The sequence below is a fragment of the Desarmillaria tabescens genome, assembly GCF_030435595.1.
Source record: "Desarmillaria tabescens strain CCBAS 213 chromosome Unknown EV420scaffold_31, whole genome shotgun sequence".
NCBI classification, from domain to species: domain Eukaryota; kingdom Fungi; phylum Basidiomycota; class Agaricomycetes; order Agaricales; family Physalacriaceae; genus Desarmillaria; species Desarmillaria tabescens.
Window position 1 is genome coordinate 63,546 of NW_026848330.1, and position 24,516 is coordinate 88,061.

The following is a 24,516-nucleotide window of genomic DNA, read 5'->3' on the forward strand; positions in this document are numbered from 1 at the left end:
ACCGAATCCTCCCCCCACTCCAGTTCATGTTCCCCCAGTCAATCTCCTCTGCAAAGGACTGTGAGAACATTAGCTCGTTAAGGGCCAGGTTCACTACCAAGTTGTACTGGTCCTTACAGTAAAAGATTGGTCAGTGTGCATAATAATTGCTAAATGTTGGATATAAGCTACATTGAACGTAATGAAGAAGGTATCGTATGCATTATCATTGTACACTATTGGGGGATATATGGGAGATGGTGAAAAAGAATAGATGTACAATGATGAGGGACTCATAACGGTACAAAACGTCCGTCACAAAATGTACAGCCCTGGAGAGTTTCTTGATCCGACTCTCAGGCTTGCTGACTTGCCTAGCCAGTTAATTATGGCTCAACAGCAAAGATCTCGTCACCCTCCGTTGTTGCAGGCAAACTATGACTGCCAGCCCTGCTCCGCGGAACAAGAGTTCCTGTCTCAGCAACTCTGGCTCCACGCTCCACGCTCGCTCGCCGGCTATGACTCTGGCTTCGGCTGGGTCCTGGTTGCCAATCGTAGCTCCCTCGTCGCGCGCTGGAGCTCCGCCGGCTGAGAGGTTCAACCGGTGAGAGCGAGTGATCCCGATGGTAAGTTACCACTGGAGACCCAAACGATGAAGACAACGAGGGCGGTGGAACAGAAGGATACGTGAGTCCCCTCGAAGGCGTAGCGAAGGTGACTGTGGGGTTCACCGAAAGCGACGTGGGCGGACTCGTCATGTTCGTGTTATTGCTCACGACGCTGGCGTTATTCGTCGACATCAACGGTGAAGGAGGGAACGGAGACTCTGGCGATTCCGGAGACTGGGTTTCAGACAGCTGTTCCGAAGAAGGATTCGTGTTGACTCGTCTAATAGACGATGGTCGGGCTATTGGAATCTGGGTCGATGAGCGGTGAGTGGGTATATGGAGGACAGAGTTGGACGGCGAAGCATTCGGGTACGACGGTTTGCGATGTAATGGCTGAGAGAAAGGATCTGCCGAGTGTAGTCCTACAAGGTTGTCGACCGGTACACCCAACTATACAGAGAGAGCAATTCAGAGATAAATTCAGCCGGTGAAAAAAAATCGGTCGCTCACGCGCATCCTATGCTCAATGAGCTCCTCCCGGTATATGTCGTTCAGCCTCGACACCCGAATAAAGTCTCGCTCCGTATCGACGAGGCGGTTCCTCAGTTGCTCGTTTTCACGGCGTAGCGACTCCAGCATCGTTTCCACGCTCGGATCACTCAGCGACCCCGCCCTTCCGGGAGTCGACGAGCTCCCGCCGTTCTCGTGTTGACCTAGCAGGGCGGTGAGCTGCCTCGACAGCCTGTTGACATGGGACTCAGATTCCGCCTCAAGGGTATTCTCGAGCTCAATCTTCTCCTCGCGTAACTACCGTCGAGTCCATCAGCCGCCCGTCACCATCGAGTCACTGAAGACGACGACACACCTTTTCCAGTTTCCTCGACAGCAGGTTAATGAGCCTTTCTTCTTCAGCTTCGTACGCATTGATGAGGTCCTGCTGCTCCTTGGAGCTCGACGACGAAAGACGATGCATCGACGGAGAACGGGACATGGTAGTAAGAAATCAAGCCAAGGGTCGCTGGGCAATTATGAGATTTTGTACTGGAAATTGTTTACGTCGACTAATCGCCCCTTTTGGGATGACATTCGGGCCGAATTAGCCGCTGCCATCTTCTTAAACACTCACATTGAATGTCATTTCGCTTCCTCCTCAATCACAGGAAGATGGCAACCAGGGGTGTCAAGCGCAGCGGATTATCCTTCTGGACTCTGCCTCCAGCGTCGACCAATCGAGAGAAATATATATCCATGAGGCTCAAAAAGCAAAGATTACATGTGAGAATAAAGACAAGTAAAGGGGATATAAAAAAAGAATCAGAAATCATACCCTTCTACTTTGAAGGTTTTACCATATTGGAGATAATTGTCCATAATTTTGTAAATAGAATCAGGCAACCCCATGCTTATAAGCGTGTTGGAGATCTTGGCGTGGCCATGAATTTCGCCGAGCTTGAAGAAGCTTCGGGCGATCTGCGTGGGGTACTGGGAAGACGAACATCAATACCCCTTGATCTAACCAATACATTAAGAAAACGTTACTCACTGTCATCTCCGTATAATCAGCATACTGGTATGCAGCCACACGAATAGCCGTCTGTATTGACCGCTGAATATCCCCCTCCTCCGCATACATCTCCATCAATTTTGCCCACGGCTTCTGCGAATACCGTGGTGCATCCAAACACCGCTGATACGCCTCCTTCGCCTCCTCCTTGTGGTGTAGTCGCATCCCAAGATCGCCTAGGATTTCCCACTCAAGCCCTGTCTTCCGATAGGCAACGTGCTGCGTCTTGAAATGAGCAACTTCGGCCCTGAATATTGTCCAAACGCGTAGATCCTACATCCGGTCATGAGGGTACATCGGTAAACTGAGTACCGCCACAGACTCACCTCGTACAGCACCATGAATAGATTATCCAACCACCGTTCACATAGCCGCTTGTTGCTGAAAGAGAACGGCTCTGAAGGTAAGCCGGGAGACGATGCATCCTCGTCCTTCTTGTCACCTTCACCTGCGGCCGCTTGGACAGGCCTTTCCAGATCGTTCGCTTGCTTCAGCACATGATGCGGGCCCCCATTCCCGTTAACAGCTATTGGCGAATTCACTTTGGCCTCATCCTCGGCCTCTTTCTTCTCCGCTTCTCTCAAATCCCGATCGGACTCTGTTGAAATCCGGATCGTCGGAATGGTTGCTTCCAAAGATCCATTCTTCTTCATAGAGTCCTGACTGGGGCCATGGGGCGATACCATCCCACGAGTTGATGCGTTGTCAAGTGTTTCCGACGGCTGAACGCTACCATCTTCGTGGATTGCTGTACTTGAGCCGCCGTTTGTAGAATGGGAGATGTCCCCTTGGGCCTTCTGCATCCGATATTCCTCTTCCATCACGAACACACTGCTCCTCGTTTTGAGTAGTTCGTCCCAACCAATCTGCGAAACTAGTCGTGTGAGGAGCGTGTATGCCCGAGCCCAGGTCCCACGGAGTCCAGGAGCTGGTAGGCGTTGTAGGGCAGGATCAGCTTCATCGTCATCAGTTTTGGCTCGTTCCGGGAGGATTTCACCGATTTGTCGCTGGAAGGGAAGGTGTATACGAGCTGGTGTCAGATTCCGGTGGGCATCCCGTCCATTAAACGTGAACATTGGACAAGAATTGAGGGTCAGAAGGGCAGATTCGAATTGGCCAAGGTCGAGGTAGAGCTCCGTCAGCTTTTCCCACGTTACGAACTCGCTTGGAGCACAATTAACGGCTTGACGAGCAAGCTTCAACGCCCACTCGAACTTGCCTTTCGAGCGCAGGAAATCGCACTGAACATGCAGGAGCGTGTAAGACTGGGGAGTTTCCTTCATTGCTGCCGCAATAATTTGGACCGCCTTGATTTCTTCGTCTGCAACAGTCACATTATTTTGGCAACTATTGACATTCAAAAGGACACGCACTCATGCCAATATAACTCCGTGCCAGCAGGGATGCAATTTCAGGTTCCCTTGCAGAGATCTTCTCGAACAGATTAGCGGCTTGCTGAAAGCGTCCACTGTCTCCAAAGTACTTCATGATCCCAGCCGTCAAATGGTTCGAAACGACAGTCGCCACCTGTATTTCGGGATCGGATCCAACCTGCCAACCTGGCTGACCATCAATGACGAGTACAGGGACAAGTCGAAGCACACGAACCTTTCATGAAGAGACTTTCGGCCGCCTGAAGGAACCTGATCTCGGCTTCCAGTGAAGTTATCGGGTCGAGCTTGCGGTAGGCGTCTAACCAGTACGTGGGATCATCCGAATACAATATGGACCGTAGCAGCGCCGACACATAAGTTTCCTGCCAGATTTCCGGTGTCGCTTCATGTCTGATGCCCATTATTAGCGCCTTTAGAAAAAGCGGAAACTGCAAATTCGACGAACCGCTCCCCTCTCAGGTCAATCACATACGCGTTTACGCCACCCGGAATCTTGACATCGACACGAATATCCACGCGGGAGAAGGCATTGAAACAGCTAGAAAGGACGCGCGCCATGAGCTGTGCCCGCAGCCGTAGAGAGTCGTCACTCACCAATAACATCCATTTCTAACCTTCCAAGCAGCAGTTTTTGCGAACCAGGCAGAGGTATCTTCAATCGCATATGTTAATGAGTTGATATATGCTGCGAGCGATGCAGATGACGAGGCATCGACGCCGGAAATATAGTGATACGACCCTAGCTGTAGGGAAATGAGACACGTTCACTGCACAAACTCTTGACACGTACGTCTCGATGGGCGCTCTTTCCGTTGCTCTTGACGACATGGCACAAATCTGGAGGACCTAGTTCACGGAACGTGGCTGTCACCGTCGTCAGCAATGTTCGTCTCGTCCCAGGATTTGCTCACAGAGGCTCTCTGTTCTTGCTGTCAGCGATTCTCCTAATTCGACCTGGGAGCTTAGTTCAGATACACTCCGAGTATCCAAAAAGTACGGCAAACCTCAAATAATTCAGGTATGTCCTTGAATGTCGCCTCCGCCATGGAGGAATAGGAAAAGGTGTGAATGTGGCGTTATTTGGCAACAGTCCCAACGTGACCGTGCAGCCAAACACTGGCACTTCTGTTTCCTTAATGGGGCTTTCCGGTCATCTACTTCCTCAACCAAGTACCAACCATCTGAGACGCCGTCGTGATTTGTGCACCTTCACGACAGTCTATATTGCTTACTGCAGCAAATGGACGTCTGAATATTGGCGTCGTCAAGCGAACATAATATTATTCCTGAGACTCATATGGTGAGCCCGGGATACCATCTATGGATGAACAGTACTGATCCAAGCAATAGTTACTTCTTCGTTTCCCACACAACGCACGAATGTCGGTCTCGGTACCTTGATTGTCATACTTGTGACACCACCTACACCACGAGACACGAGATCTGTCGTGATCCATTCAACAATGAATCTTTGGAGGTTCCTTTTGTTCTCCTAGTTGGAGACGAACACCAAGTTGGCCCTTGTTCGCTGGTCATCACAACCATCGATGAGTGGATGCAGACACTGCCAACGTTCCATTGTTGTTTGTTTCCTGAAAGGAAGTTGGTGATAGCTGTTTTCAGTTGTGGATGGATTGTCGCATTGTGCACAATGCAGTGTTTCATACGTTACCGATTTCTTCCTCCATCCGGCATACTCTATAGTGCACATTCTCAGCCACTGTTTGCAAGCGATTGAGGCGAAACACCATCTTGTATCCATCGGTCTCCCCTACAACTCCGGCAACTGGGACCTTCGCCGTATCACCCGCTTCTTCAAGGATGTTCTGTCCTATGATCATCTATGGACATTCGGTCAATACACACCAAGCAGTTCCTGTCAATGTTCGCACTTGTAACCTCCCAACCATCCGTCATTCCAATGAGCCTTACGTTGATGGTGATTCCGAGCTTACGATCATGTGGCACTCATTCTCCGACTTAGGTCACCACCCCTTTCCGGACCATTGTGTATCCAGATTTAGACTTTACTCCCGTCCGCCTATATAAACCCCTCTTGTGTTTTTCTTTCAAGCACAACAGGTTCCTCTCCCTCCATCCCTACCCTTCTACACCTTCTTTGAGCCCGGAGCTCTATACTTTCCTTCAAACGTTCAATCTCTTCCGAATTCTTCTTTCAACTTTCACCATGCTTCACTTCAACTCCCTCCTGGTTCTTTCTGCATCGATCGCACTCTCTTCGGCACTTCCTCTGCAGAAGCGTATCGCTCAGACCATCGCCGATTCCACACATGACTGGGAACAAGCATGCGTGAGTTCTCTCTTTCCCGCGTTGTCACCTCATCTCAGTCTTTCTTTCTTTCAGCTCGCCGCGGGTGGCGCGGGTCAATGCAACCCCCTGTCCCAGACCGCTTTTACCAGTCTCTTGGCTGCCGGGGGAAACTGCGACCAACAAAACGCGGCCGACCAGATGATCGACCTTGCCAAACAGCTCGGCAATGACGCAGAGATGATCAGGTTGACCCAGCTGTTCGTTCAGCAGCCCCGCAATGCTGTGAGCTCCATCCTTATCTTCTTTCACCCTCATCTAACATGCCATTCAGCCCGACAGCTTGCAAGTTCCCTACTGCCAAACTGCACCAAAAAACGCCGAACTCAACGGGCTGTTCCACTGCGAGTTCGCAGGGTCCGACTTTACCAAGTTCAGCGGTGACCAGACCGGCAATGTTCCTCTCGGATTGACTGCCGTCAATCCCCCGGGTTCGTGTCCCGCCAAACCCGACGGTCCGGTTCCCGACGGCGTCCAGCTGAACACTCTCGTTACAAACCCTATTGCCGGGTGCGTTAATCATCCACCACTATTAGTAATCTAGCTAACCGGAAATGCAGATCCACCAGTTCAAACTCTTCGTCCTCTACCAGCTCCACCTCTGTCGCCAGCTCCGGGTCCACTACCGCCTCCGCTGCCAACAACGGCGGAGCCGGCGTCGCAGCGGGCAGTTCGTCTACAGCCTCAGCGCCAGCGGTCGCCACAGCCTCAACCAGCTCCGCGGCCGACACCACCGGTTTCCAAAAACAAAACGGTGAAGACGCCAAGACTCTCAATGCGCAGTTCGCCAGTCTGACCGCATCGTCCCCTTGTACCGACGGGGACCAGGCCTGCGTCAACGGTGGGTTCGCACAGTGTGTTGGGGGTCAGTTCACCATCACCCAGTGCGCTGGGGGCACTCAGTGCTTTGCCCTCCCGCTCGTGAACAAGGCTGGAACGGTGCGTCTCCGTTTTCGTTTCCATTGTCCTCGTCTTAACATCAATTTCAGTCCATCGCGTGTACTACCCAGGCTGATGCCGATTCGCGCATTGCTGCCACCGGGGCTTGAGGGAGATGATTTTTATCTTTGAACATTGTTTATACAGCTGTGTATGTTATGGGTATCAATGGAGGTAGAACCTTGTTATATAACGTCCAAGTTCCCGAGATATAAGATGCCTTTTTTTGGCAAGGTGAGGTGCCAGGGTTGTTTATTCACAGAAAAAGCACGGTGGCATGCCCTCGTCTAAAGTTGTGTCAGTTCCTTTTGCGATGCCGAGCGCTGGGATTCATAAATACAGTCTTATAAACTAGAAATCCCCGAGGTAATATGTAAGTAAATCCATCCGAGAACCCAAACGGTGACTGACTGTCAATGCCATAAGCTCGAAATCTCGCAGATCCATGGGGGACGCCGATAGATACTCTATGATTAGTAGTACATCAATCGTATGAATAACCTGCTTATACCTCCAATCAAGCCATAGGCCGAGCTCACCGCCAACATTATGATGTAGTTAGAACCTAGCATGGTAGAAAGAAAGACTTAGTCCAGCAGCGATTGTAAGAAGAGAATTCCATGATTTCCTCCTACCGTATACGTCTAGTAGGTACCGACAAAGTAACCTGGTATCGATCTCTAATGATATCATCTTTGTGTTTCTAACGGTAACCCTTCATCTACCCCTGGCACCTTCCTTCACCCAAATGCTAACACTCCGAGCGGAACACTTGAACTCCGCCCAACCATCATCTCCAATAACAACATCACCCTGATACCACCCCAATAGATCATTCCACTTTTCACCAGCGTGTTCCTGCCAATCATCATTAACGACCGGAACAACTGAAATGATGCAACTCACCTTGCCCACTTCCATACGCTTTGATCTGGCAATCAATCAGCTACATTGAATATCATGTTCGCGAAAGAATCACGGACCCTTCACCGGACCCATTGCACAAAACAACGACACATCCATCCATTCCTTTTGCCTTTTCACCCATCCTTACCCATCCCACACAATTCATATGGTCCCAATAATCCCTCAGCTCACCATACGCGTACAACTTACGCGCGCGGATCATAACATCAAGCTGAGATACCGGTTGCTGGAGATTATCTCCTTTCGTGCCGTACAAGTCACCCCAAAATACACATCTACATCAGGTCAGAATTAGAAATCATTCCAGGACATGGAACTTACGGGTATCCGGATGGTCGCAGCAAGATCAGAGCATATGCTAGGGGCTTGAATGCCGGGGATACCCAGCTCTCTAATGCTTGGCCAACTTGCTATAGGACATGGTTCAGAAAAGCAACAAACAAGTGAGTGGTAGAGCGCTCACAGTACTAGAAAGCGATCAGTACATAAAACATATGAAGATGACGCAACGTACTCATGGTTATCAACGAGCGTCACTGCATCAATGGGCCTCTTCTGGACAATCGTGGAGTCCCAAATTGCTCGCATATCATACTCTTCTGCTCTATCTCCAGCTTCTTTGAAGTTGTAGTGTAAAGGCGTGTCGAATACGCTATACTATAATGTTATATGAGTTATATAAGGTCTGCGAAGACACGTTTAACGAACCTGCGTCTCGAGGGAGCCCAGATACTCCTCCAAGTCGCTCAAATCATCCTTCCAATATTCGCCAACGGCAAACAGATGAGGATCATTCGCGTCCGCGCGCACAGCCTTAACGAAATCAGCGATGAAATGACTGTCGATATGCTACAATCATACTGAGTTTCACCGGTCATGAAGTGGAAACCGAGAAGAAACTACTACCTTTACGGCGTCGAATCTAAATCCGGTCGCGCCGGTCTCCTTGATAACCCACTTCCCCCAATTGATAACGTCCTTCCGTGCGTCTGGATGGCTATGGTCGACGTCCGCACCCACTACATGATCATGAGATCGATATTATCAAAACGATGATATGAACTCACTCAGGTAGTCATAGTTGCTGTTCTCGTCATCGACGCCTTGTGCCCAGTCCTTACCGTCGCCGTGAATACGAAAGATGGCTGATTTGCTGTTATTATCGTCATAATCCACGCCCGTAAAGTGGTTGAAATTCCACTTGAACTTGCTGTACTGAGAAAACGTGTTAATGCGGGTATTGACGATGAGAAGGGCCATACCTTGCCACCTCTTCCAGGAAAATCGAAGCCTGTCCAACCCTACGAACCGTGGTCAGAAAAAGTAGCCAATCCGTGAAGCTAGCATGCTCGCACCTTGATATCATAAAGATCAGAAACCTCTTTGTTCCTGTCATCTGGATCGACCTCAGTAGCGGCAAATTGCTCAGTTCTCTCTGCGCCAAATCTGCGCAATGATCAGTCGAGAGAAGTAGAACAGATAGAGCGTGCACGTACTTGTGATTCAACACCGCGTCGATGTATGTAACGATCCCATGCTCCTTGGCCTTCTTGATAGCGCGCAATAATTCCTCCTTCGTGCCATACTTGGTCCTTACCCCGCCTTTCTGATCAAACTCTCCAAGGTCGTACAAGTCGTAAATGTCGTAGCCAACTGACTCTTGGCCGGCCGCCTTTGTAGGAGCTGACGGGAGTGTTAGCATGAGATAATAAAGGCGTCTTCGACGACATACGAGGTAACCACATGGCAGTAATCCCCATCTCAGCCAGCTCGGGTGATACGTCCGCGATTTTCTTCCAGTGGACGCCATTTCCTTCAGAGTACCACTCGAAGGCCTGTATCTGTGAAAAATGGATTGTTCAACGGCGTTGCTCGCCGCAGAAGAGAGAGATGAACTCGCCATGGTATGGTTCTGTTCGTCGTCGTTGGCCATGGTAGTAGGAAGTGGGGGGAAAAGAGCCAAGGCCAGATATCTTGGACTCCATTATATACCGAAAGCCTTGACAGGAAATGACGCGGTGACGTCGTTGTGAAAAAATCTATTTTGGTGTGCGCCTACGTTGTCCAATTGTGGCAATGACGTAGACCTAGATAAGTGTATGCTCTCCGAACGAATAATGAGGCATTCTTGGAGGATATCCGTAGAAATTGAATGACGCTCTGGCGTGACAAACATGAAGGCGCGACAGGCGCGAGGTTCAGTCATCGGAGATTCCGGCCCGAAAAAAGTCACATGCTTCCAAAGCCGCCACTGACTTGCTTCTGTAAGTTACACAGTGTAAGTTCTGTTCTCGTTCTTCGCTGACTTGAATCAAACAGCCTGATGTCGAATATCATACGAAACCACACTAGCACCAAGCCGAAACGCGCGCTCCGACAACGTCCCCCCATCGGCCCAGAAACAGCTGTCGAATAGGCCACGGCCCACTGCGGATCCAAAATTTGCCATTGACGAAACAGAAAATAACTCTGGTATAGCAAATCATCGGAAAATAGGTCCAAGCCTCTGAGATTCTCAACGGTAGGGGAGGTATCATACGAGCAATTTATGGTCGTTACACAACAGAGGGCATTTCGTGGCTATTTAGGTATGAATCCGTTAAGAAACCCTTAGTTCGAGGAAGGAATGCAGGAAGCTACGATGCGACAGCTGTTGTAAGATGACGGTACGTCTATTCGAATATGAGTATTGGTGTACAAAGCTTAAGGCATCCATGATTATTTGCGACCTTCTTGGACTGATAACTCTGTTACCAGTTATTCTGAATGCATATTCTTCTCGAAATCGATGTCAAGTGATCGTTAAGGAAAGTCTGTAACTGACATCAACGCCAGTAACCAATTAATAAAATGACAGTCAATTTGTGGACTAGGCTTCATTCTCGTCACTCTTTCGACAAAGTGTAGTTTGAAAACGACTTCATATGGAGTACAACTTCCACACGTATTACGGGCCTTAAATTGAGGTACAATCTGTCTTGTGTTTGTTCCGTTGAATGCATCATGCTTTGGTTGAGAATGATCCCGCTCGATTGCAGTTCCTCACCAGTTCTCTGGACCTAACGCTTTCCTGGCTTAATAGGCTAAAGGATGAAAGTCCTCGATTAATTCTACTGAAATCTACAGCCAAAAAATATCCATGTCGGGGGCGTCGATCCATATCACCCCTGCCTTCCTACAACAAGGGACACATTTCCGACCGATACATAGGAACGCTCAATGATTAATATGTCTACCGCCTTTCGTAATAATGCATTCGATGGACCCCCGGCTTTGTTGCGAGTCCACATCGTTTCCGGTACTACGTTTCTCCCCTCTGATCCATTTTCATAACATTTCATTCTTGCCGCTCAAGCTCTTCTCGACATCGTCAGTAACTTGTTGGTAGCTGAGATGTGCTGAACCTTTTATGGGTGAGTATTTTTGGCTTCGGCTCGCCTTCCGTCTCTCACACGGAACATCCATCCAGCGCTAAAGCCATCTTCTTCGATGCACTCTGCCACAATTCATGCCGACTTAATACTGGCGTGTCAAGTACTTTGACTTTGGCTTGTCTTCTGTCACTTGCGCCGGCGGCCATACACTACTATCAAACTAAAACCACCCTTTGCACTCGTGGTGCGCTGATTCAACTACTATTATTGGAAGGGTACAATTCCCATGACAGAACTATAAATAGAGCAGCGGCGAATGATTGTGGTCTAGGTACGAATACAGCTCTATTCAATGATTGAATGCCACGCTAAAGGTCTTTCCGCCTAGATAGCGGTCCATCATCGCCACTTACTTCTTGTCAGAGAATCCTGTTATCGTGACTCACATTGCGTCAACAGCACCATGACATCCACAGAGGAGAAAATAATTGTCGTGTCCTGGGCCGGCGACGACGATCCAGAAAATCCCAAAAAGTGAGCTCTGCTACCTCCAATCCTGACATCGTCCCATTTCCGAGCGTTTCCATTCTCATTTCATTTATGCAGTTGGACTAATACTCAGAAATGGATCGTGACCGGTCTTATATCCACAAGTGTGATGCTGTCGCACATGTCGTCGTCGATGATAGCTCCAGCTGCTAGGGATGTGGCGAAAGATCTTGGATCCACCAGCCCCATTTTTGAACCTTTACTAACTTCGGTATTCATCTTGGCATACGGTAAGGCCGAACCTACTACTTGGAATTCGTTGATAACGCTCCTTCCAGCTTTCGGCTTTCTGTATTTTGTTTCGATCGCTCACGTCTTGGGCCGTTCCAGAGTGGTGCAACTAGCCAATGTATTTTACATCGGTACTCTTGGTTTCCTCAAGCAGATCTAAGCAGACACTAACGGGATTTTAGTCTTCAATCTTCTCTGCGCTTTTGCGAAAAGATCCTAATACGATGTGGTTGTGTCGTTTCTTTGCTGGTATTAGTGCAAGTGCGCCACTGGCAGTGCGTGAAACAAGCTACTATAGCCGAGTTGTATCTGATCTATGTCCATTAATAGCTCCGTGGGGTGATTATTAGCGATTGTTGGAGCGCCCAAGAGGCCTAGTCGCGGGGTAGCTCTGCTTGCCATACCGTCTCTCTTGGGTCCAGTCATTGGACCTATTGTTGGTGCATGGCTCGTCATGAATACGACATGGAAATGGATCGTGAGCATCATCCTTATTTCTATAATTTCTTCTAGTCGTAACATTGTTTCAGTTCTGGTCGACTTCTATTGCTGCCGTCTTTGTCCAAGTCGGCTCCTTCTTTTGGCTCAAAGAGAGTAAGGCGATGTCTAAAGAGCCAATTGTCGCTTAATTTTTTTGCTGATAGCCTTGCGCACCTCTTATCCTGGCCCGAAAAGCAAAGTGACTGCAAAATGCCAGCAGTGGGGAAGAGAGAGTCAGATACGTCACGAGTCACCAGCAGAATCTACCTAAGTATACGATTGCTAGCACTCGAGATTATCTCTGATCTCTGCCCTACTAGTCCTTCCCTCACGCACATGATTCTACTGCTCCATCCCGTCTTTTTGCTTTTGACCGAACCTATGATCCAGCTACTAGGAATATATATGGCGTACATATAAGACTTACCGCTTCGTCTCTACTATTATGTGCTAATCATGTTCACTGATTATCTTCAGATACGGTAGGATACCACGGGAGGATGTCGCGTTCAATTGCTTTATCGACTCATCTTAATGTTCTAGGGCTAATATATTGTACGTTCTACAATCTTGTCCTTTCCTAAGCGTCTCTCTGACATTCTCACAGTGATACTAACGTCAATTCCAGACATCTTCGTTGTTGTATATCACGAGAGCCTCGGAATTGCAGGATTACATTACATCGCATTTGGGATTGGCCTTTATGGAGGAGCACAAATCGCCGATGCAACCCAGAACGAGTTATATCGCTGCCTCAGTGCCTCGCTACGGGACAAACTGGTCGTCCCTGAGTATCGAATCCGTGAGTGTCCTCTATTACTACATCATCGGTGATTTACTAACTTTTGTGAAGTCATTATACTACCCTGCTGCCCTGCTTGTGACTATCGGACTGCTCATAACAGGTACGTCACAATCATAAGCTCAATCTGGGAGATATTACTTAGATACATCATATTTTCAGGGTGGAGTGTTACAAGCGTTGTACACTGGGTCGTTCCGGATATTGTGAGCGTCTTCGCACGTAAGACTCTACCAAAGCTTACAGTGTCGTCGTACAGGGACTTGTCATCACGGGTGAAGACCTTTATTGTACTACAGGAGGCGACAACTTGATTCTTGTTTCCAAGTAGAGTAGGAATTACGGTAAACTGGAAAGCGATACAAGGGTACCTCATTGACACCTATACCGTTCGCGCTACGCCAGGTAAGTAAATGGCGTGTAGAGGTGCCGATGTCGACCTGACTTATTCCGCAGCTCACAGAGGGCTCTCTCTGCTTCGTTCACTGGGCGGTTTCGCTTTGCCGTTATGCTCTTCCAGCTTGTCAGCGATCATGATCTTCTATAATTCTTTCAATGACTGAGCTCCGAGCCTAGGTACGAGAATCTGGGATATGGGAAAGGAAACACTATACTGGCTGACTGGGCTCTGGGCATAGGAATCCTGCTGTAAGTCCGCTTCGCTCCAGTCAGGTCCTTGGATGCATAACACAAGCTAGGGTTTTGATCCTGTGGTTTTCGGGGACAATTCTACGCCGCAAAAGTGCAATGGTTATCCACGAGTAAGTATCGATAGAATATTACGATAATTTTACATTTGTATAATAAAATCGAAGAGGACGACGAAGAGTGTAGGCTGCAGGATAGGTACCTAGACTTTTGAAATGGCACTGTTCAATTTCAACTGGCTGTTTTACTCCTACTGGCCCAAGAATATTTCCAGAGTCGAACCCATGTGTTGACATTCGGTGCCATAGGAAGAACGAAATATAAAGATATCGAGCGCCATAGCTCTTATATCAATCATATCATCTGAGTCGGGGGGCAATCGGATTCCTTCTTCTGGCGTGCGCCTACAAGGGTCAAGGAGAAGCGCGAAGGATGCTGTACATACGCAACTGAAATAACAGTTTCCTGTGAATGATACAGATAGAAGCTTTCTGTCTATGTGTCTAGTTGTCTAAGGTTTTGAAAAGTGGACCAATAAACCCGCATGGTCTCCCCCAGAATCTATAGGAGTGAAAGTGTTACTGCAGTTATAGTTCTACAGACATCATCAAATCAGAACAATTCAGTTAAAATTTCCGAATACAACTCACGCAGTTGAAACGAACATGAAGATATCTACGGTTTGAACATTTCAGCATGACAATTGTGGCTCGGAGAATGAAAGAAACTAACATTGAAACAACAGGAAAACCTGAAATTAACCATTTCAGCGTAAGGGAGAAGAAAGAAAATGTGAAGGCCTACAGATAGTGTGTCTAGGTCATGATCCTTCGCATATAGTTGTGTCACGATCAGCTGACTATCATTGCCAGATTGAGTATCGCCTCTCAAAGCTAAAAATATGCTTACTTCACGGATGATGGTGTTCCACTCAGAAGCATAGCAACAAATCTCTGTCCAGTAGAAGCATCAACAATGGAAGCAGCAAAAGAAGATACTGCCCACCTCAACAAGAGCGTCCTTGAATATAACACCACGGTGAGTTAGCCCTTGTGTAAGAAGTATACCGATGACTGGAAGCAAGGCCAGCTTGCAAAACGCCACCCAGAACATTGCAGGCAACGGTATCTTATTAAACTGGACGCGGGATTTTCATGCAAGCGAACGAAGCACCCAATAGAATCAAAGACATTGGAACAGTCATGTTTCCGACGAATTCAGCTGCAAATAAAAGTGGCCTTTAGATCAGGAAGAGGTCGGCGATACACAAGGGGTGCTTGCCTGTATTGATGATGAACGTCAACGGCGGATTACCATCTGGACCGTGATAGTATGGACCACCGTCGACTTCTACGAACAGTGCTTTGAGTTGTGGAATGAGCGAGACTGGAATGGCGATATACATGCTCATCGTGATGGGCGTGAACAGACTCGACAGGGATTTGAAGGTTCTTCGCAAGAAAGGCGGAAGAGGGATGCGAAACGACCAAGCTTCTCCTCCTCCGCAGTCGGCTCAAGTTCCTGTTCGTCTGTGATGAACGGTCTCTGCACGGTGACGTTCAAAAGCTCTTTCAAGGAAGGCTGCGACGCGTTCGATGCTCGACGTGATGAACTAGCACGTGACCGAGTACCAAGATCAACAGACCGTCTCGGCTGAAAAGAATTGGCTGATAACCTCGAAGCCCTGCATGGAAGTTGTATCTCAGGGTCTATCTCCATCTCTCCGAGTTGCTTTCCCAAGACGACCGACAATCCCTTGTCCCTTGCCAAGTCGGCCCCTTCCTCGTCATTACCAACCTTCTCACAATGAGAGTCGTTCGGTCGGGAGAGGAATTTTGCCTGCACACGCAGGAAGAAAGCTGCTATGGGCTTTTCGCGCCAGCTAGCACGGACGTTTGCAGCGTCACCTTGAGGTACATCTGGAGCATAGTCCCACGCGAGTGTGTTCGCGGCGCCGCAAATCCACATAACGATGTTGTACGCGAGAATGAAAATTCGAAACATATGATACTCCGACTAGATATAGAAGGTCAAATACTATGTCAAATGAAATAGAAAAGCCCTTACGCTGCGGGTCTGTATCAGGATTGAATGGTTTCTGCTTCGCGACAGTAAGAACCACGGCTGTGGCTACACGAAGCCAAAATCACTACAAGACAAGAGAATATATCGGGTGTACGTACGCAAGCTGGTCCAGCTACTCATAGCCGTTGCTATCAGGATCCCAGCCCAGAAGTTCCGCGGGACATAGCAGAATTCGCGGATGAACACGCCGAATAAGAGTCCACAAGCCATGTAGACCTGGTGACGTGACTCAAAGTTAGAAACAGAAACCGTACATAGCTCGACTCACGAAGGCGACCAAGAAAAGCGGACCCATGGCCGAGATATTTTGCATGTTGAAGGCTGGAATGATATTCGAGAACAAGTAGGCCGGGTAGCGCGACGTTCATTGTCACCTGTTCCTCGAATTTCAGATACGACAGCGATAACACGTATAACCATATCATACCTGGGACATCCCCCTAGAAGCAGCAGGTGTGAAAAAACCCCTTCGCGTTAGCCAAAACCCGAAGAAGATAGCAAGGGACCTGTGTCTCAATCGTCAGTCGCAGGCGCGCGCAACAAAGCAAAGGTTCCTCACATCTTCAGCAAAGGCACAACCCCAGAATAAACAAGGAAGCCCACAGAATAACCCATTCTGCAGCAGAAAAAAAAGGTTGGGTAGTTTGTTTTCTAGTTCCATCGAGATATACTCTGCTGCTTTAAATTTAAATTTCTCGATACCTTCCGAGCGAGATATTACGCCAGGCTCGACAGCGAACTGTTTCCGTTGAAAGAGTACCTACCATCGTTACTAGAAGAAGAAAGGGTCCAAGAAGAGCTTAAGGTTAAGAAGCGCCCAGATTACATTAGTTGCGAGAAGTCGAGGTATTCCTCGGTTCGAATGTTAGTTGAGAACATTGGGGTGCTTACCACCTGGCGAGGGTGCAAAGATAGTGATAATCTATGACAAACTCAAAGTCGCAATCATGTGTCTATGAACTTGATACGTACCATGATGCCAACACGACGCTCTTCAAACTTGTCAATTGGTTCATCACCCAAGCAACAAATTTCCGTGGTCACGTTGTGTTCCCCATATTGCAATGAATTCTACGAAATTTGATGAACTCGGGTTCATCATCCACGAAACATCGATAATGACATGCTTGAAAATTGTACGCGAGTCACTGAGTGTAGGGAAGAAAACGTAACACGTAACGCTGGGCCCGCGGTTTCATTTAGTCATATGTAACACATAACGACTGCTTGGCTTCCGATAAAAAAAAGTTTTTTTTTCATTACTGCTCGCAGACAGTCCATGACTGTAGAGGAAAGAAACACCAAAGTGGGCACTGGCATTATGGCCAATAAGGAAAGAAATTTGGAAATAGACCTGGAATTACGCGTTACGTTTTCTGATTTCAGCAACAATAGACGGCATTAGAAGTACCATGGTAAACTTATGGACTTGTTCAAGCGATGATGGAAAGCACTTGGGAACAAATGCTTTACCGTGCCGCATGCCAACCAAATAAGCAACGAAACGGGTCCAAAATTATACGTTGCGGTTTCTTCCCTTCACTCACGTACAGTATAGTACGTAAGGCAGAGGCCCGAAGTCCTGGAGAAGAAATGACCCGTCTGAATGGTTTACTACTGCCCAGTATCTTATCGCGGGCAGACGGATCGTAACACCGTTAATTTGGCGAAAGGTGGGTAAGCGAGTTGGATAAAGCTGCGTTCATTACCACGTTGTTGTCAAGTCCGACAAACTAAGAGGCGACATCAACCATCGAGCTATATGTGAAGGAGTTGATTAGCCCAAACCTTGTGCGTGGTTTGCATGTAACTGGTGAAACGACGTCAAATCTTGATCGCCTGGTATGATTCATATTTAGAACTCGGACGAACAGATGATGATCCCGGCTTTTAAATTTATAAAACTTATGAATCCTCGCCTAATAGTCCGAATCCAGTAGGAGCTAAGAAAAAGGTGAATTGTGAAACCTGGACGTGAAGAGAAGACCGCCGAGAATTATCACAACCTACGGAATCGTGAGCGATGGATACAGTACTTCTATTCACACTGACAAGCAATTCCCCATCATAGAATTCAGCATATCGCAATGACAGATACATATTACTCAGTCTACCTCTTGTATGACCAACCCGTCACCCAATCCTCCGTCAATCTCGTCATCATCGCTATCGAAGGGAGAAATGAAACCTCCCCCTTCGCTCACGCCGACTACGAGTGACTTCAGCCTCGTTATAGTCTCCTCAGCCTCACCAGCAGCCCGGCTCTTTACACTCTCTACATAATCATCGACGTTGGCCATGGGATCCCATGAGATTCGGTTTCCACGCCAGCCGCCCATGTTGTGGACGTAGTTCATGAATGTTCGCCATATAGGATCCAGTGCCAGAACATCAGCGTTGCCGACAATGATGAGAAGGGCTTGAGCACGGGTCACAGCGACTACGGACAGTGTAAATCGTAATGGCCAGAAATAACTAAGGGTCAGGAACGCGAGACGCACCGTTGAACCGATGTGGACTTGCAACAAAGCCGAGAGAACGTCGAATATCTGAAGCAATGAACTCCGAGTTACTTCGCACAGTGGATATGATGACTATCCGGCGTTCCTATACAGGCAAAGGACGTGAGTACCTACAAAAGAAGTAAACGTGATTTAAAATACTTGTCCCTGAAACTCTTCAACGCTCCCAACGCTAATCTCCTCTAACTCTGGATCCTGGTAGAAGAGGTATAGAATTTTCATTCTCTGCGCATGATATGGCGTAATAACGGCGATATGGTCAGCGCCTCGGACCTTCTATCAGCACAATGACTGAAGTATCATTAGGAGAGATGCCTTACGTATACCTTTCTCTGCAACAAGCCGTGAACAATAGTTCTTTACGATTGTCGCTTCAATAATGTTGAAGTACGACGGCGACTCCTCCTCCCTTCGATCTTGACCGACCACAGCATGGAATATGATTGGGAACTTCTTCGTCGGAAGGTCGTCCCAATTTTCCATGCTCCTCGTCAACGTAGGGTCGCCAGCATGCCTGTAGTCGGTTTTCCGTAGAAGCGTGCATTCACGAAGGCCAAAATGTCTGGATGAGATCGGAAATTCTTGAGGAGTTCCATGATCCTGAAGCGCAGCAAACCATGAGAAAAACACGTCAAGTAAGAAAGAAAGTCGATACGTAACACCCCTGTCCACCACCACTTCCATTGCTATTCCAGGGCAACTAATTTATAACACGGTCTTTCCATCAACCTAACCAAATAGCTCTGCGAAAACCCTAGATCCTTTGCTAGGCCTGAATACACAGTCGGACCTAGCTGCTCCGGATCACCCGCTAGAATCACGTTCGTATAATCATCTGCCAGTTCCTTGATAGGGATCATAGTATCAGGGTTCTGTCGCCTGGCCAGCCTCATCGATAAAGATCCACCCAAAATGACCAGGCTTGACACCCAAGCTTGCAAGGGCACCAGCGGAAACACATGTGCAGACCACGACACGATATTTGAGGACATCTTCGAGAACCGGCATAGCAAAATATAAGTTTCCGTTAACGAGAGCGTGTTTGCGGAAGACTCGTGGGAAGGTCGTCGTACTTGCGGGACATAGGCATTCAGGCGGAAGACGTCCATGGGACCGAGGTGCATCAGTCCCTTGCACAATGAGGTCGGCAGACTTGTTGCTGGGTGTACACGCCAGGATGCGGGCCTCAGGATGACGGTGGAGGAGCTGTTGCATAGCTTCTACGATGGTCACCGTCTTTCCTGTTCCTGGACTGCGCAAATAACTTAGGTCAACTACTATAAACGCCAATGAAGGTAATTGCTTACGGTCCAAACACGATGAACGGCACGCTTCCCCTTGGTTGATGTACGATAGCGGCTACTGTCTCTAGCTGTTCAGGATTATCTCCCAGATTTTGATTGAAAGGGAATCAGATCCTCCAACGTGGCTGGAGAGATCGGTCCGCGCCTGCTGTCAGGTGCTCAGGACCTGGAAACAATAATCGAGCAGGGTCATTCTTGTTGACCAGAGCCTTGATGCGCTCGGCGGTGGGGTAGACGATTCAGAACGAAACGTATGTCAAACTTGGTTCCGCGGTACGTATTGAAAGTGTCGCTGAAACCAAGGGTGACGTGCGACTTGACAACCTTGTGAACGCGTCCTTCGAACCAAGTCTTTGTGGATTGATTGACAGGACGAGCGAGAATAAAATCTCCGACCAGGACAGAGGGGCGGCCTTTAGAAAGGCCTTTGACTTGGAGTCTAAACAAATTGATTGACGCTGACGTTCACAGAATACCAGAGAGGCTTACACGTAATTTGGGTGGGCCGACTTGATGTCAACATCATGCATAGAGTGGGCCATTAGGCCATACCTGTATGATGAAATGAGCACAGCGTCAGCACAGCCGAAAGCCAAAACAAACTTTTTCTGTTCTTCCTCTAAGTAAAGCATGGTCTGGAAGTACTGCGCGTACGTTGTAACGTTAAGCGACGAAGGCATGAATCGTTTGATAGCTTGTCTCGCAGATCTCTTGAAAGACCCAGTTTTCATTATATACTGCCTGAATCAGATTCTGAGGGACAGTCGAACGAGGGAAGCTTGGAGATCCACTTCGTCGGGGTCCAAGTAGGAGGACGAAGGCTACGTTTGATGGGACCATCTAACTTGATGTTGCGTCGCTTCCGTGGAGTGTAAGGAGCCTTGGGAGCGAGATGTTCGTGATCAGCAAGGCTACCGACAATAGCACAGATCCGTCTCTGGATAACAAACCGGCGACGCCTGACGATATTAGTGAATACAAGCTCCAGGGTGTCCTCAAAGCACCCGGCATAGGATGGATGGAACGTGATAAGGATCTTGTGAAGCCGAGAAGAGCGTATGAATTTCGAAGTTGGTGTTATAGCTACAGGAGAATCTAGTAAATGGTCAGTCTCTGTTTCCAATAGAATAAACAAAAAAGTGAAGCTTTCCCCTAGAAAGCAAATAGCCAGTATGAAAAGAAGGTGGCAGACAAAAAAGAGAAAGCTCCCGTAGAAATGTGGAGACGACTCACTTCACACCGTGCTCATCCTGCCTCCCCGAAGACAACATCCTGAACTTGGTCAACGAGATGGGCATGCTGGAGTCATCACCGCTAGTCCTCTTCACCAGCATTTCGGCTACCACGGGCTGTTGCTCGTCTTCATCGATGATTCCAAAATCAAGACCTGCCAGGTCAGACACTTCAATCCCGTTCTTATTTCTCTGAGCTTCCTCCAACACCGTCGCCAGCCGCTCTTGCGCTGTATGAGTCGTGACATGAGCCTCAAGCTCATTCTCCGGGAACTCTCTACTCGGACGGCAATGAGGGGACTGTTTCAGCGTCGGACTAGCCTTTTCCCGCTTCGATACGGGGCGCTGCGTGCCCGCAAGGATTTTCCGATGCCTTCGGCCGTGTACGTGGGCTTCAAAGTTGCAACTGTCAAGGACAAGTCCACAACTGCATTTTGTTATGTCGTGGCGTAGTTTGCATATCCCTGGAGGATGCCTGCAACCGCTGGGCGAGACAGAATCGTAGCACCACCCGACAGGCATCGTAGTGGTATGAGAAGAGACGCCGGTGTTGCCTTCTTCCCAGGCCCTCTAGTGGGATAAGGTAAAGCGTGACTGATGCCACAATACATGCATCAACGTAAAAAGTCACCTGGCGTTCCGGAAATCAGCGGGCGATAGCGACTAGACCTAATAGAAGTGGATGTTCAGGTCAACGATGACAACCCAGAAAAAGGATGGACATTGAAGCAAATTTACTTACGAGTACGTCGTCTAATAAAATCGAAATTGATGCCAGGACTTGGATTGGTAGAACCCGAAACGATTCTATATCCACTGATGGTAGCCATCTGCGTTGCATGCGGGACCAGAGCAGAGTTGATATCAGGGTGCTCAAGGACTATTGGTCTAGCCGGAATTCAACTGTCAGGTTTTGTGCACGTTTGTAATCTCGAGCTCGCACGGTACGCCGATCCTGCCATTCGCTAAGTCAAGTCACCCTTATCGTTCTTGTTTGAATTGAATTACGTGTCCGTTTAATTTCTGGGATATTCGTAGCGTAACAGCCTGTAGAGTTTATTAGCGGTTCCCACTGGCGTTGCCAACAAGTATAGCTCACCCGTTTTATGGATCAGTTGGTCGCTCTTCCGATTTTTCGGAGTTTTGTGATTCTAACATCCTGAGTCTCCCGATCCAGGAGTGCTTACGAACGAAATTCGGGCATCCTGGTCAACGAGGGAAAGACTATCGGATACAGATTCGGTGATAACGACTGATGGTCTTCGCTTGATTAATGTAACCAGCATCGACAAAACGAGGAGACCCCGCATTTTTCAATACGGAATATTACGCTAGTCAAGATAGAATTTCCAGTCTAAGCTTATTGAGTACACAGATACCTTTGAGAAGAAAAGGAGTTAATCGGTATAACATTTAACGCACGATGAGCAGACGCACCATATATTTCAATCTTCCGTGCAATAGTCTCTCACTCCCCTCCCCCCCTTCAAAGGGGGTATGAGACAGCGGTACCCTTGTATCCGCTGAACTGCCCTCTTTGCGTGGCAGCCATACATATCCCATCCGGAATTGAACCCACAGGTCCCCAGCCCTGACCCGCTTAAGGGTAGTCCTTGCACAAGGGAACGCTCCGTAGCCTTGAGGGACTTGAATGAAGTTCACTGCGATCCTGTTCTGTGGCTAGTGCTCATTGTTCGACGCGTCGACGACGACGATGGTCAATTGGTAAGTCAGAAGGTGAAAAAAGTTCAAACGCGGAAGTTGCCACGCGACCACCTGACGAAAAGTACGGTCCCTCCGGCCCGTGATAGGGAAGGTTACCGACGAACTTGAAACCTCAAAGATCCAAGCTCTTAGCTGTACATATGGGTAAAAATTCAAAGTCCATCGCGAATCAATACTACAAGGCGACTACAAGAAAAATCCATCAAGAAGTGACATTGAGGCCTGCATAGACTCCACCCTGTACCAATATCTCACTGCCGTCTGTCCCATTGATAGGGTAAGTCGTGTGGAGGGCGAGCGCATATGCAGCACCCTCAAACAAACCCGGGTAGTATGGGAACTAGGCGGTAAAGACGCATGAACAGGCTAACCCAATATTTGAACTAATTTCACGTACCTGCGCTGTGAAGGTAAGAGCCGGAGACAGAGGCGGTGCAGGCAAACTGAACTCCCGACGGTCAACCAGGATCGGAGGCTCATGACCATTGTTGCCCGAGGGAACCTCGATGTAAAAGTCGGTGTATCGCGGAACGATGCCAAAATAATTCACGGCGCATGAGAAATCGGCATGGATTGTGAACCACTGAGCATAGGAAAATTTGAATAAGCTGGCGCGTCGTATATCAAATGAATTCACTCACGGTGCCAGGTTGCAAATCGGAAGGAACTACTTGGAGGTTTCCAAACCGAGAAGCCTCCGGGCAAAACTGACGCTGGCCGATAGCTGAGGCGCTTGTTCCTACTGCAGCAAGGGCAAAGGCGAGAACAGAGGTAAGCTTCATGATGGGAAGGTATGAGCTTGAAAAACAACGAACACAATCCACGAGCTTTTATAACTTGGAGGGTGCAGGGACGAAGGCCTTGCCAGGCCGCGAAGGGAATTCTATGGAGCGTCGTTGTGCCTTTGGCCCAAATATGTGAAACGCAGAGCACATGAAACGTTTCCGAAATACATGCTTGGCTGCCGCATTATGGAGAGCCTACGTCCTCCCGCTGCATCCTCCCGCTACAGGTACGAGCAACGACTCGACTCGGATCTTAACCGATGGTCATTGGGGCCCGGAATCGAGAGTGGACAAGTGAAATGAACGTCAATGCTAGTCACACGTATGTTTACAAGGAGATCGCGCGGGGAATTATCGCCACTTTCAACTGCATAGTATTTCACCTGCCTAGAATGTTCTTAACCTTCAATGCTAGATCCGCGTGAAGACAATCACGCACACATGATTGAAACCTACCTCTGCCTTGACGATCAAACGTACACAGGTTATACTAGCACAGGAATCTAAGAGTCGACATCCAGTCAGATTTTAATTTTTTTGTGCAAGAGACCTGGGACAAGAGCGAGGTTTTATCGTAAGGCCTGGCGTCAAATGGAAACAGGATCATGAAACGAAACCGCGGCAGACAAGGGTGTCGATGTGATTGGAAGGCGTCTCCACCGTACGCTGCATTGCCAGGTTAGGTAAATATCCCGCCGTCCCGGATGGACATGAGGCCTCCGCGTCCCAGTCTTTGTTTGTTGATATAAGGGCAATGCTGCAGAATTAAAGGAGTTTTGAACGTGCATAAAAACAACAGTGAGGTGCGTGAGCGAGTAGGCTCGGTACCAACCTATCTGTCACTTTAATCTGGTCATTATTCCGTCCCTCATCCCCTCAATATGAACTACACGACCTCGTCAGACTGGTTCGAGTCTAGTGAGCGATGTATATCACCCGGAATATGATCATGGTGAGGATCGAATGAGGATCGGGCTCCGGCGTTCTACCGGTAACCAAAGTCCAGACACAACCACGTGCCCTATTATTTCCGGAAGCG

The 24,516-nt window shown here is 48.4% G+C and overlaps 10 protein-coding genes across 10 annotated transcripts; 3 read left to right on the forward strand and 7 right to left on the reverse strand.

Moving 5' to 3' along the window:
* Positions 1-223: 223 nt before the first annotated feature.
* EV420DRAFT_691013 (uncharacterized protein) lies at positions 224-1,749 on the reverse strand. The gene is made up of 3 exons (XM_060483101.1): positions 1,453-1,749; positions 1,098-1,394; positions 224-1,037 (listed from the first exon to the last, which is right to left on the reverse strand). Exons 1-3 carry the CDS (start codon positions 1,576-1,578, stop codon positions 366-368), a joined length of 1,095 nt encoding a protein of 364 aa, XP_060327908.1. The 5' UTR covers positions 1,579-1,749; the 3' UTR covers positions 224-365.
* A 1-nt stretch (position 1,750) lies between these two features.
* Positions 1,751-4,654, reverse strand: EV420DRAFT_690955 (Chs5p-Arf1p-binding proteins-domain-containing protein). The gene is made up of 10 exons (XM_060483100.1): positions 4,550-4,654; positions 4,457-4,499; positions 4,336-4,409; positions 4,140-4,288; positions 3,991-4,083; positions 3,760-3,935; positions 3,525-3,710; positions 2,478-3,472; positions 2,131-2,424; positions 1,751-2,069 (listed from the first exon to the last, which is right to left on the reverse strand). The coding sequence occupies exons 1-10, from the start codon at positions 4,589-4,591 to the stop codon at positions 1,902-1,904; spliced, it is 2,220 nt and encodes a 739-aa protein (XP_060327909.1). The 5' UTR covers positions 4,592-4,654; the 3' UTR covers positions 1,751-1,901.
* An 854-nt stretch (positions 4,655-5,508) lies between these two features.
* EV420DRAFT_690943 (uncharacterized protein) lies at positions 5,509-7,017 on the forward strand. The gene is made up of 5 exons (XM_060483099.1): positions 5,509-5,856; positions 5,911-6,099; positions 6,149-6,384; positions 6,435-6,813; positions 6,864-7,017. The coding sequence occupies exons 1-5, from the start codon at positions 5,734-5,736 to the stop codon at positions 6,921-6,923; spliced, it is 987 nt and encodes a 328-aa protein (XP_060327910.1). The 5' UTR covers positions 5,509-5,733; the 3' UTR covers positions 6,924-7,017.
* Positions 7,018-7,324: 307 nt separating this feature from the next.
* On the reverse strand, positions 7,325-9,925 carry EV420DRAFT_1558749 (alpha-amylase). The gene is made up of 13 exons (XM_060473749.1): positions 9,641-9,925; positions 9,473-9,581; positions 9,237-9,423; positions 9,096-9,186; positions 9,003-9,041; positions 8,808-8,955; positions 8,647-8,759; positions 8,449-8,589; positions 8,251-8,397; positions 8,062-8,150; positions 7,797-8,015; positions 7,720-7,744; positions 7,325-7,671 (listed from the first exon to the last, which is right to left on the reverse strand). Exons 1-13 carry the CDS (start codon positions 9,671-9,673, stop codon positions 7,531-7,533), a joined length of 1,482 nt encoding a protein of 493 aa, XP_060327911.1. The 5' UTR covers positions 9,674-9,925; the 3' UTR covers positions 7,325-7,530.
* Positions 9,926-10,017: 92 nt separating this feature from the next.
* EV420DRAFT_1558756 (uncharacterized protein) lies at positions 10,018-10,741 on the forward strand. The gene is made up of 3 exons (XM_060473750.1): positions 10,018-10,250; positions 10,275-10,545; positions 10,596-10,741. The coding sequence occupies exons 2-3, from the start codon at positions 10,401-10,403 to the stop codon at positions 10,703-10,705; spliced, it is 255 nt and encodes an 84-aa protein (XP_060327912.1). The 5' UTR covers positions 10,018-10,250; positions 10,275-10,400; the 3' UTR covers positions 10,706-10,741.
* Positions 10,742-11,577: 836 nt separating this feature from the next.
* Positions 11,578-13,941, forward strand: EV420DRAFT_1482168 (major facilitator superfamily domain-containing protein; the record flags this gene model as incomplete). The annotated part of the gene is made up of 13 exons (XM_060469866.1): positions 11,578-11,648; positions 11,721-12,012; positions 12,077-12,155; positions 12,245-12,372; positions 12,425-12,488; positions 12,539-12,573; positions 13,003-13,176; positions 13,228-13,279; positions 13,322-13,382; positions 13,508-13,581; positions 13,633-13,699; positions 13,753-13,824; positions 13,845-13,941. The coding sequence occupies 13 exons, from the start codon at positions 11,578-11,580 to the stop codon at positions 13,939-13,941; spliced, it is 1,266 nt and encodes a 421-aa protein (XP_060327913.1).
* A 220-nt stretch (positions 13,942-14,161) lies between these two features.
* On the reverse strand, positions 14,162-15,027 carry EV420DRAFT_691123 (uncharacterized protein). Its single transcript, XM_060483102.1, has 6 exons — positions 14,830-15,027; positions 14,734-14,777; positions 14,629-14,683; positions 14,557-14,575; positions 14,475-14,499; positions 14,162-14,419 (listed from the first exon to the last, which is right to left on the reverse strand). The coding sequence occupies exons 1-6, from the start codon at positions 14,935-14,937 to the stop codon at positions 14,386-14,388; spliced, it is 285 nt and encodes a 94-aa protein (XP_060327914.1). The 5' UTR covers positions 14,938-15,027; the 3' UTR covers positions 14,162-14,385.
* Positions 15,028-15,064: 37 nt separating this feature from the next.
* EV420DRAFT_1645734 (uncharacterized protein) lies at positions 15,065-16,222 on the reverse strand (the record flags this gene model as incomplete). The annotated part of the gene is made up of 6 exons (XM_060477818.1): positions 15,065-15,210; positions 15,261-15,840; positions 15,892-15,900; positions 15,944-15,954; positions 16,008-16,125; positions 16,178-16,222. 6 exons carry the CDS (start codon positions 16,220-16,222, stop codon positions 15,065-15,067), a joined length of 909 nt encoding a protein of 302 aa, XP_060327915.1.
* A 1,792-nt stretch (positions 16,223-18,014) lies between these two features.
* EV420DRAFT_1482170 (P-loop containing nucleoside triphosphate hydrolase protein) lies at positions 18,015-21,808 on the reverse strand (the record flags this gene model as incomplete). Its single annotated transcript, XM_060469867.1, has 14 exons — positions 18,015-18,349; positions 18,411-18,516; positions 18,573-18,697; positions 18,758-19,031; positions 19,166-19,310; positions 19,339-19,683; positions 19,739-19,817; positions 19,939-20,174; positions 20,225-20,287; positions 20,339-20,476; positions 20,527-20,672; positions 20,740-20,818; positions 20,969-21,537; positions 21,710-21,808. 14 exons carry the CDS (start codon positions 21,806-21,808, stop codon positions 18,015-18,017), a joined length of 2,739 nt encoding a protein of 912 aa, XP_060327916.1.
* Positions 21,809-22,715: 907 nt separating this feature from the next.
* Positions 22,716-23,734, reverse strand: EV420DRAFT_691202 (uncharacterized protein). Its single transcript, XM_060483103.1, has 3 exons — positions 23,334-23,734; positions 23,090-23,275; positions 22,716-23,032 (listed from the first exon to the last, which is right to left on the reverse strand). Exons 1-3 carry the CDS (start codon positions 23,472-23,474, stop codon positions 22,895-22,897), a joined length of 465 nt encoding a protein of 154 aa, XP_060327917.1. The 5' UTR covers positions 23,475-23,734; the 3' UTR covers positions 22,716-22,894.
* Between the last annotated feature and the right edge of the window lie 782 nt (positions 23,735-24,516).